The sequence below is a fragment of the Trichosurus vulpecula genome, chromosome 4 (genome assembly GCF_011100635.1).
Source record: "Trichosurus vulpecula isolate mTriVul1 chromosome 4, mTriVul1.pri, whole genome shotgun sequence".
NCBI lineage: Eukaryota > Metazoa > Chordata > Mammalia > Diprotodontia > Phalangeridae > Trichosurus > Trichosurus vulpecula.
In genome coordinates this window covers 186,432,901-186,444,576 of record NC_050576.1, presented here as the reverse complement: position 1 = coordinate 186,444,576, position 11,676 = coordinate 186,432,901, and the positions used below count along the sequence as shown (strand labels likewise).

The window sequence follows — 11,676 nt, the reverse complement described above, 5'->3', positions numbered from 1 at the left end:
TCCAGGTCAAGGACGCCTTTCCCTCAGCTCCCCACACCCCCCATCATCCAACTCGACTCTCATTGACTTGTATTTGATTTTAATACTTTATAATCTCATTCCCTACTGGCTCAAAATTTTATTCTGATGTTGGAGCCTGTCTGTCTGCCTGTCTTAGATCATAAGCTCTCAAAGGGCAAGGGCTGGATTAATGCAGTTATTTTTGCTCAGACCCCAGCACATTACCCAGAACAATTAGGAACTTCATAACATCTTTTTGAAGATGCTAATGATGACGGGAAGGAGGACCTATCAGCCACATTCTTCTTTCTTTCTATTTCTTGTCTTCCCCATCTCTCTTCCCTCTCCCTTTTTTTAATGTCTATCCATCTCATTCCTTTCTATTTTTCTGAATTTCCCTTTCTATCTTTCCATATAGTTCTTTTTCTTTGGTACCTTCTCTCTGGCTTTGTCTCCTTGTCTTCATGTTTCCTATTTTTTTTCTTTATCTCTCTTTCAACACTTTTCCTCTGCAATGTCCCTCCCACCTCTCCCTCTCTCTCTCTCTCTCCCTCCCTCCCTCTCTCTCTCCTTTCCTCCTTCCCTCCCTCCCTCTTTCCCTCTCTCTCCCCTCCCTCCCGCTCTCCCCTCTTTTGCAGACCCAGAAAGCCCCACACAAAGAGAATGTGACCCTGAATGCACCACATGGACTGCTATGGACAATGGAAGACTGTTCAACCTTCCGTGCAAATTCCTTCCAAATCTTCCAAAGCCGGCCACAGAAAGCACATTATAAAATTTGTAGAGCACCTTTCCCCGTTGCCTTTTTTTCTTTTACGCAGCAGCCCATTTCAAGGGTGGGGGTGGTCAAGCATGTACTGACGCAAGCAAACGATGTTTCGCCCCTGCAGATTGGTTAGGACGTCATTCATATTTGCTAATATCTCAAACACGAGTCTGGGGATCTTGCGTGGGAGGATAGAGGGAAAGCTGCGGAAGCAGGTTGGAAGATTTCTACGGGCTTCGCTTCCCTGTGGGAAAAAACTCTCGTCCCTGGGTGGGCTCGAACCACCAACCTTTCGGTTAACAGCCGAACGCGCTAACCGATTGCGCCGCAGAGACCTTGTTGTTAGCCACCGCAGCAGCGTCCTGAGTCAATGGAAGAGAGCCCACTGGCGGCTGCTGGGGGCGAAGCTCTGACTGCCGAGTAGGAAAAGAAAGCAGACCTGGGAGGATGACAGATGCGGGAGGAGGGTTGGAAGCTAGGTTTAGGGAGCAGAGGGCCAGGGATATGGGAAAAAGTATGCAAAGTAGAGAGACCACCGACAGAGAGAAAGGGCGGGGGCTCAGAAGCTGGAGTGGGGATCCAGGATTCTGAGGATTATGCATTCCACGAGTGTCCGTGACGGATTTTACGCGGGGCGCAGGGGGAGGATCAGTTTCCAAAGGGTGCGTTGTGTTCCCGCTAATGAAAAAAGGAAACAATGGCGGGAAAAATCCCAAAACAGCAAAGATTCAAAATTTGTATTTGGTTTTGGAATACACTGAGGTGTAGGTTTCTTTTCTTGGGCGGGGGGGGGGAGGGGGGGCAGTGCATAGAAGAAAGAGAAAGACTTACTTTATTTTTCTTAACCCTTCAAAATTGATAGTTTTCAATTAACGAACGTTTATTTTCTCTTCTCACCACCTATCCCTTCCCATTGTAAAAACAAAAGCCCTTGTATCACATAAGTACAGGCAAGTGAAACAAATTCTCCCATTGGCCATGTCCAACCAAAACTGTATGCATACAAAAACTGGGAGCGTACGAAACTATACATAGAAAATGTATGTCTCATTCTGCATCCTGAGTTCATCATCTGTTTGGCAGGAGGTAGCTAGCACTGGTCCTTGGAATAGAAGTTGGTCATTGCGGTTGATCAGAGTTTAGTCTTTCAAAAGTATTTGACAGACTGCCATTCTTTAATGAGGTTTGGTAGCTAAGGAGTGGGGGGAGACAGAGAGAGAGATGCATAGATGGATGGATGGATGGATGGATGGATGGATATATCATAGATTAAATGATAGATGGATAGATAGATACATGGATGGATGGATGGTTGGATGGATGGATAGATGCATGGATAGGAAGATAGATGATAGATACATTGATGGATGGATGGATGGATGGATGGATGGATATATCATAGATTAAATGATAGATGGATAGATAGATACATGGATGGATGGATGGTTGGATGGATAGATAGATGCATGGATAGGAAGATAGATGATAGATACATGGATGGATGGATGGATGGATGGATGGATGGATATATCATAGATTAAATGATAGATGGATAGATAGATACATGGATGGATGGATGGTTGGATGGATGGATAGATGCATGGATAGGAAGACAGATGATAGATACATTGATGGATGGATGGATGGATGGATGGATGGATATATCATAGATTAAATGATAGATGGATAGATAGATACATGGATGGATGGATGGTTGGATGGATGGATAGATGCATGGATAGGAAGATAGATGATAGATACATTGATGGATGGATGGATATATGATAGATTAAATGATGGGTGGATGGATGGATGGATGGATGATAGACAAATGATAGATGGATGAATAGAGAAATGATGGATGGATGGATGGATGGATGGATGGATGTCTAAATGATAGATGAATAGATGGATGATAGATAAATGATGGACAGATAACAGACAAATGATGGATGGATGGATAGATGATAGATAAAAGATGGATGGATGGATAAGTGATGGATAGACAGACAGACAGACAGAGAGCATTCATTAAGCATTTACTATTGCCATGAGTACTAGATCTGAAGTCAGAGGAACTGACTTTGAATTCTGCTGTCACTTGGGTAAGTCATTTAATTTCTCTAGGACTTGGTTTTCCTCTTCTGAATGATGGCTAAGGTTCTTTTTCTAGCTTCAAATTCTACTATTTTATATGAAATTAAGCATATTTCCATCCTTACGCTTGCTGGAGGAAACCGGTCCTATTTTTATTTTATTTTATTTTTTTAGGCTGCCTGGGCTAGGAATTTTCTTTTTTAATTACTTGCAGTTAATAATAGTATCCAGGAAAACCTGGCTATGGGATGAGTTTAGTTCTAACCTCTGACCTGTACGGGCTGTATGACCCTGGACAGGTCACCAAACCTCTCAATTCACTAGACAATTCTCTAAAACTATAAGATACAGTGAAGTTTCCACCTGTAAGGGTAGAGGAAGTTTCCTCATCCAGGGTTGTTATGAAATCATGGGAACATGCTCCATTTATCACGTTTCCATGATGTTTCAGGGTTTACAGAGGGCTTTCTTCCCAACTACCCTGTGATCTGGTAATGAAAGTATTGTCCCCATTTTGACTTTTCTTGGGTCACAAGCAGAGCTAGAGCTCCAATATTTTAGCTTTAGGTCCTGTTTTTTTGGAAATCCCTACCTCCCTCAAGGCCCAGTGCAAGTGTGACTTTGAACAGGAGCTCCCCCACCCCACCCTGCACCACTGTTATACTTTGTATTTATTTCTCTGTGTAAATGTTGTTTCTCTCAGTAGGATGAAAGTTCCTTAAAGAAGATCGGATAGTATTCATTTTTAGGCATTATTTCTGGATAAAGCATTTATTAATTGCTTACTATATGCCAGGTACTGTGGGAATAAAAAATACAAGCAAGACAGTCTCTTTTCTTAAGTAGTTTATATTCTTTTAAAACTTTTTTTGAAAAAAATAATATTTTACATGCATTTCTGTTCCTCCTACCATCCCTCCCCTCCCCCCCACTCAACAACAACAAATTAGCATCATAAATATTCACAGTGAAGCAAAATACATTCCCACATTGGTCATGCCCCTAAATATGTCTCTTCATTTTTAGTTCACCACTTCTTTGGCTGAAGCTCAGTATCCTGTTACATCTTCAGTCTTCTGCTGTCATAGTTTATCATTGCAGGGATCAGAGTTCCAAAGCCTTTCACATCTGGTTTTCTCTACCATATGGCTGTCGTATAAACTGCTTAACTAGTTCTGCTCCCTTTTCTCTGTTCATAGAGGTCCTCCCAGGTTCTAAATCTGTCCATTTTATCATTTCTTGAGGCATAATAATGGGATATTATTGTATTCCTATACCATATTTTATATTATATTCATATATTATATTCATATACCATAATTTGTTTAGCTGTTCCCTACTAAGAGGAAAGTCCCTTAGTTTCCAATTTGGGGCTAATACGAAAGAGTTTTGTATATATGAGTCCTTTTCCTCTTTCTTTGGTGATGAAGCTCACATTCTAATAGAGGAGACAACAATAAAGGGGTGCTAGAAAGGGGAGCGTGATGCCTGCACTGGCATGGTGTGCAATAGGTGACAGTGATGTAGAAGCCTAGTCCTGGCAAGGTAAGGCAAAAAGCTTAACGAGGATGGGGGGAGGAGGGGAGTGAATCAAGGCTGAGAAGAGGAAGGTACAGGTTACATGTGGGAGAGAAGTGGAGGTGACTGAGAGAGGAATGAACAAGCTTTAACATAATATTCATCAATGAATCACATCTTTTCCACTTTATAACTGAAAGAGAATATAAGATCCCATTGTGCTTATACTTTGTTCATTATGAAAAAAACATTTGATTTAACAGAACCAATGATAATAGACAGACAGACAGATATATAGACAGATAGATAGGTAGATGGATAGATAGATGGATGGATAGATGGAGAGATGGACGGATAGATGGATGGATAGACAGACGGATGGACAGACGGATGGATGGATTGATGGATAGATGGATGGACGGATGGATAGACAGATAGATAGACAGACAGATAGATAGATGGATGGATGGATGGATAGACAGATGGCCCTTTTACAACAAGGTGTCTCCCATCCAAACATCAAAAGCACTAAATATTTACTGGAAGATAGAACAACAGGAAAACCCTATTTGATGATGCTCAGAAAATAAACTTGAGGGGAAACATAAGACAGAATGCTTGCCAAAGCTAGTTTGCCACTATGATGGAGGAGACAACACAGATTTCAGCTAAAAGAAGTATTTCCTGTGGATGGTGAGATCTAGTAATAAAAAAAGTGATGAAATCGTAGGTTTGAGTATTTATTCTCAACCCTTAACGCAGTGCCTGGTGCACAGGAATAGGGGTATAGTTCTTTTGAGTGAGGAAACCTCCTCTGCCTGCATAGAGATCCCTTCCCTTCTCTACAGTCTGTGCTCTAAAGTTTCCCATAGCAGGTACATAGTAAATGCTTACTGATTCCATGAAGCCACCCACCCACACAGGATAACAGAATTATTGGCAATTTACAGCTCGTTACGTGGGCATGGATGGAATTGGGGAGGGGGCAGGGAAGATAAGAGCATGCGGTGTGACAATAAGAATTAGTAATGAGACAGCCGGTTTATACGGTACCTTAGGGCTACAAAGCTCCTTACAAATATTATTTTATTTCATTCTCATAACCCTGGCAGGTAGCTGCAATTATTATCTCAGATGAGTAAACTGACGTAGACAGAGGTTAAGTGACTTTCCCAGAGTCCACACAACTAGGAAGTTTCTGGGACTGGATTTGAACTCAGGTCTTCCCGAATCCAAGTCCAGTAATGTAACCGATGCATCACCTGACAGACACAAGATTGTTGAGGGTTTTTTCTCCCCTAAATATTTTAGGTCTGACCAGAGCCCTGGTCATTGAACCCCTTTTAGGAAAGGAGGGACGCCACGTGCACTCCATCCCCACCAGGATCGGCCACCGTTTTCCTGGACCAGGACTGGGCAGAGGGATGGTCCAAATGGCCTCTGTATGCACAGCGCTGTCTACGGAATCTGGTTCGTTACGGTTCAGACCGATGCAATCGCTGGGGCCCGCAGCCTCTCGAGCTGGGGTGGGGGGTGGGGGGGGGGGGTTGTACGTTCCACAGCGCACAACAGAGAAGCCGCGCAGCGGGAAAACCACTAGGAAGCCCCGGAGGCCGCCCACCTTGGCGCACATGCGCACCGGCGATGGCAACATCCCACAGAGTCCTCCGGGATCCCAGCATACCTCTCGGCGCGTAGAGGATTGCTTCCGGACCGTGACTTTTCACTTTCGGTCCAACCCAGCTCCGCCTTCCCCGCCCACTTCTGATAGGTCCAGACCTACTCGCTCGCACCCACGTGACTTGACGGTAGACTAGAAGACCAATCAAAGATCTTGATGGTGACGGGAAGTCGGACGATGAGCCATTGGGAGTCCAGCGAGAAGAAAGGGCGGGACCGGCAGTGAGCAAGGCTGCGCGCTGTGAGGACCTTAGTCCAGAGGAGTCGGGAATTAATTGCGGATATTTTGGGGATCTCTCCAACGCCGGCACCATGGTGAGTATATTGTCCCCGGTTGAGCCGGGGCCCGGAAGGGCTGAGAAGGAAGAGACTGAAGAGGGAGAGGACAGAGGGAGGAGAGGAGTCCCAGGGGGTAGGTCTGGGGGCGGCAGAGGGGAAACAGCCCGAGGCCTTGCTGCAGGGGGCGGACCTTGGAGGAGGCTGGGACCGCAGGGGGCTGAGGGGCCGTGGTTGCCACCACCACTGACCTCCCTCGCCTTCCACGCCCCCAGTCTATTATGTCCTATAACGGAGGGGCCGTCATGGCCATGAAGGGGAAGAACTGTGTGGCCATTGCTGCGGACAGACGCTTCGGCATCCAGGCCCAGATGGTAACCACCGACTTCCAGAAAATCTTCCCCATGGGTGACCGCTTATATATTGGCCTGGCTGGACTCGCCACCGACGTACAGACCGTGTAAGTGTGAGCTTTCTGCCCTTCTCTGACACAGGAGTTTTCAAGCTGGGGATTTCGGGAATTCCCTAAATTTAAATGGGAAACAAACACCACCATTCTCTTCAGTGATCTCTAACTAGAATTTTTTTTCAACTATCTAGAAACACCTTCTGAGAAAGGGTCCCTAGGCTTTGTCAGACTGCCATGACACGAAAGGTTAAGCCCTCCCACCTGGAAGGTGCTTTGTCTGCCCCACTGCTTTCACTTAGACCTGATTGTGTGCCATTCTGTTTATCATCCCATTTAAGATCGGGGGAGAGGAGCCTCTTGAGATGAGGAACGATGCTTGAAATATAGTTGAGAAGACAGGATGCACTCCTTCAAAAAAGTCTTTTGACAATACTGGGTCACAGATGGCAATCGTCAAAAGAGTGATGTAGAAGATAGTAGTATAGGAATGAAAATGATAAAGAGGTGTGTTTTTGATTTGGATCGATGCGGGGGTAGGCTTGACAGCACAGAATTATAGAATATTAGAACTGGGAGAGCCTATAGAGAGCATCTCTTCTAATCCTCCCATATTACGTATAGGGGAGCCCCAGAGAGAGGAACTGAGTCTGAACAAGAACCCGGGTCTTCTGGCTTCTTGTCCATTGCTTCTTCTATCATTTTCCCCACTTACTAACCAAGATTTAGTGGATAAGTCCCAGGGAATTAATTGTCTGAGACACCAAGAGGTTAAGTGTCTTGCTCGGAGTCACACAGCTAGTAAATGTCAGAGAGTTATTATGAACCTACCTATATCTTTCTGACTCTCAAGACCAGCATCTATGTATTTAAACTGTGCTGCCACAAAATTTGACCTGAATCTTTGAAGGATTGACAGGAAGGAAGGAAGAGGAACTGTGAATTAAGTTATGGAGATAGTTGTTACAGGAGCAGAAGGTCCATGTAGAGGAGGGAGGAACAAGGAAATAAGACTAGAAAAGTAGGTTTGGAGTCAGAACGTGGAAGGACTAAGGGGTTTACACTTTATCCTTTAGGCAGTGAGAAGCCATCAAAGATTTCTGAGTAACTAGGTGATATGAAGAAAGTGATATGTTTTATATTAATCTGGTGGTGCCAGGCAGGCATGATGAATTGTCAAGGCTAGAGAATCAAAGTGAAGAGGTTTCTTATAATTCTGATACAAGGGAGGGCCTGCTTAGGGTATGGGTCGAAGGACTGGGTGAATTCAAGAGTCATCGTATAGGAAGGATCCACAGTACTTTGTGACTGGCTGGATGTGGGTAGCCAGGGAAAAGGAATCAAAGATCATACACATTCTTCTTTTCCTAACTGTGTATGGAAATGTTCATCTTGTTAAGGTCAGAACAAAAAGAAAATAAAATGGAAGAAAGTTTAAAAAGTTACAGAGGAACAGAGTAGGCTTACCCCTCACTTCACCTTCCTGTTGGGATAGTTAAGACAGGTGGTAGACTGAACTATTGAAGGAAATATTTATAAAGCTGCATACTCACAAGTTCTAATTAGGGTCTTGAATGAAATAGGTGAAGTTATTTGAAGGTTTCTTGAAAGGTGAGTTTTGTCTTGCCTCTCTGTCTCTTGTCTCTTTGTCACTTGGCATCTGTATGTCTGGCAGCAGGAGGGCCACAAGCCAGTACTGACATGGTTGGCTCTTGGTTTCTTCCCTCAGAGCTCAGCGCCTCAAATTCCGGCTGAATTTATATGAACTGAAGGAAGGACGACAAATCAAACCTTATACTCTCATGAGTATGGTAGCCAACCTCCTCTATGAGAAACGGTGAGCAGGCCTTGGGCTTAAAGTTCTGGGAGGGCTTTCAAAAACAGGCCTCCTGGGTTAAGTGGTTGGGAGCAAAGCAGGGGCACTAGAAACAGTGGTGGTAATAAAAGATGGTACTCCTACATATATACTGTGGTGGAAGAGGGGTCGAGCTTTTGGGAGGCCTTGTTTCCAAAGGGAGACTTTCTAAGGAAAGCAGTATGGGAGAGGAGAAAGAGTTTGGCATTGGGAGTCAGAAAAGACCTGGGTGAGAGTCTGGCCTCTGACATTTACTGGCTGGGTGAGCATAGTCAAAATGATTTAATCTCTCTGTGCCTCATCTATAAAGTGGGCATAGTAATATTTTTGATGGTCAAATGGAATTCTTTTATTAGTGTCCATTTACAAAATGCTTTCCTTGTTATGAGACTTTATCATACAGCATAAATGTCAGAGATGGAGTCTGAGCCCAGGTTTCTCTCCTCAAATCTAACATTCTCCACTATTTTCAGCTATTTCCTAATTCATAGTTACTACTCTGTAAAATGGGCCACGCTCCCCCCCTTTCCTCCCATTCCAACTTGGATAAAACTCAGATGTAGCTTATCATGGCAGTGTTTTCCAGTGTGTGTGTGTGTATATATAAGATCTCAGGGAGCGGGTGGTGAGGGTAGGGGTGGCATATACTATATTCAAACTAATACCCATACTTTTATTTGTATGGATACTGCCTCTACTGGTATAAATGGCAGCTCATCTGTAGCAGTAAATGTAAAGCACTTTTTGAACCTGAAAGAATTACATAACTGTTAAACTATTTTTCTGTTAGGCCCCCATTCCCGTGAACACTAAGCTGGTGACTCCCAGAGAGGAGCTCAGACTTGAAAGTGCTTTAAATCTGAAGCAGATTCTCTAGGATCAGGGAGAGAAAGCTTTCTTGACATGCTGATGAATAGAGAAGGGCCATTAGGATGGAGTGGACTTAAAAGAGAGTAGGGATAGGGACTGAATGGAAAGGACCATGAGGATGGGAGGGACCAAAGTTGAAGGGGTTCTAAGAAGAAAATGCCAAAGGCAGTTGTAAGAGTACAGTAAGGGAAGTACAGGAGAAAGGATGGGGAAAGAGTTCCTAAGTATTGCCTGGTGCCAAATAGGGAATGAAGAATTTAAAATCAAATCATGTAAGGAAATAAACTGATGGCACATTGATTGGTGGGATGTTTTCTTTCTGCCCTGACCTTAGCCTGGGAGGATTGTGGGAGTGGGGGGGTACCTACCGAATTCTTCTGACCACCCCTTTTCCACTACCAGGTTTGGCCCCTACTACACTGAGCCAGTCATTGCTGGCTTGCACCCTAAGACCTTTGAGCCCTTTATTTGTTCCTTGGACCTCATTGGCTGTCCCATGGTGACTGATGACTTTGTGGTCAGTGGTACCTGCTCTGAGCAGATGTATGGGATGTGCGAATCCCTCTGGGAACCTGATATGGTAAGTGGAAGTGAGGTGTTGGGAGATCCCAAACCCTGGGGCCAGCTGCCTGGGCATTCTACTCCCTTGTCAGCAAATAGAGAATTTGCATTGCGAGTGCAGAAAAAATGAACTTATAGCCAGAGAAGCTTCTGGCTGGCGTTGGAGCCAGAGTTTGGTTAACAAATACTCACTTCTTTGATTTTCACTTCTCTGGCTCCAAGAGAGGAATAGCCTCCGGGCCTGATGTCCATATCCCAGCCAGTTTTGAATTGTAGGACTACCACTTTTTAAAGAAGTATTTCAAAGGCTTAGTTTTCCTGCCCATTTACACATTGAAAATAAGATAGGAAAGGGCTGGGATGAGACCCAGGGCTAGGCCTGAAGACCTTAGCTGAGAACTACCATTAGTAAGTAAGGGGATGCAAGGGGCAAGGCCAAGTCTAGGTTCTAGGGCTTTTGAGAGTTGATAGGAGGCTGTGTTCTTGGTAGGAACCTGAGCACCTCTTTGAAACCATCTCCCAAGCCATGCTGAATGCTGTGGATCGGGATGCTGTGTCAGGAATGGGGGTGATTGTCCATATCATGTGAGTATGGCGTGGCATAAATTTCTTCTTACTGCCCTGGGTGGGCTATGGGAGAGGGAGCCACTTCTTTTGTAGCAAGAATGAGGTGGAAATAAACTAAGGCCGCTCATATTCTTCCCAATTCTCTTTCCCCACCCCGAGGTATAATGCCTGGTCTTGTACCCTGAGCTTCCTTGTCATGGCACTTACCTGGATTGACCAAATGTGAGAAGATTTGGAGGTTCATTCTCCCTAAAAGAGGCAGAGACAGATGCCTAGAAAATAGTTTCAATCATAGACACTTGTCCCTGAGCTTTTACATAGAAGAGATGTAATAAAAGAATGTAGACTTCATTTATTTTCCTCCCTATGCTCCAGATTTTTAGGGAGGGGTACATAAAGCTGTAGCCAATTTAAAAAATCTCAGGATGGGTGTCTTTTCTGATTCCCAGCAAGTTTCTGCATTTCCTTTCTCCGTTCCCCAGTATGATTTTCAAGACTGTAAATTAAATCTGTCTGTGGCTTAGCAAAACTAAAAGGCAAGTGAATTACTTTCCATTCCAGGGAAGTTTTGGATTATCCATTAGTGCTCACTCTTTGTCATAACAGACAAGTTGTATTTAATTTGGGTGGAGGGAATCTTTTTTTCCAGTTATGCATTTTTACTCCCACGAAATAGAAATAGAAAATTTGTAACAAGTAAGCAGAACAAATCCCCATATGGGTCACATCCCAAAATGGGATTAGTACAGCTGTATTGTAGTGTAATGAGCACTGAACCAGGAGTCAAAGCACTGCTGGGTGGTCACTAAGAACCCTTCTTAGGTTTTGATGTTAAACTTATTTCTAGATTTCTTGAAACAGGTACAAGTGTCTGTGTTGGTATGGTCATTTAGGCATGAAAACCACAAGTTAAAACTTAAATTATGATCTCTTAATTCCCCCTTAGTGAGAAAGACAAGATCACCACCCGGACGCTGAAGGCACGGATGGACTAACCTTTTCCACCCATTTTCCTCTCCTAGAGCCCATTAACCTTTTCTTAAAAAAATAAAGTAATAAGATACCTCTTCCTTCTTGCTT

The 11,676-nt window shown here is 44.0% G+C and overlaps 1 protein-coding gene and 1 non-coding gene across 2 annotated transcripts; one reads left to right on the top strand and one right to left on the bottom strand.

Annotated features, from left to right (window-relative positions):
* Positions 1-1,027: 1,027 nt before the first annotated feature.
* TRNAN-GUU lies at positions 1,028-1,101 on the bottom strand. The gene has a single exon. It is a non-coding gene; the product is annotated as a tRNA-Asn (tRNA).
* A 5,160-nt stretch (positions 1,102-6,261) lies between these two features.
* Positions 6,262-11,666, top strand: PSMB3 (proteasome 20S subunit beta 3). Its single transcript, XM_036754402.1, has 6 exons — positions 6,262-6,376; positions 6,613-6,797; positions 8,473-8,580; positions 9,871-10,048; positions 10,520-10,614; positions 11,543-11,666. Exons 1-6 carry the CDS (start codon positions 6,374-6,376, stop codon positions 11,589-11,591), a joined length of 618 nt encoding a protein of 205 aa, XP_036610297.1. The 5' UTR covers positions 6,262-6,373; the 3' UTR covers positions 11,592-11,666.
* The last annotated feature ends 10 nt before the right edge of the window (positions 11,667-11,676 follow it).

What these genes read in the sequence shown, in the direction of transcription:
- PSMB3 (XM_036754402.1), top strand. An exon ending in CCCTCTGGGAACCTGATATG is followed by an intron (nt 10,049 to 10,519) that starts GTAAGTGGAAGT and finishes TGTTCTTGGTAG; the next exon opens with GAACCTGAGCACCTCTTTGA. An exon ending in GGGGTGATTGTCCATATCAT is followed by an intron (nt 10,615 to 11,542) that starts GTGAGTATGGCG and finishes ATTCCCCCTTAG; the next exon opens with TGAGAAAGACAAGATCACCA.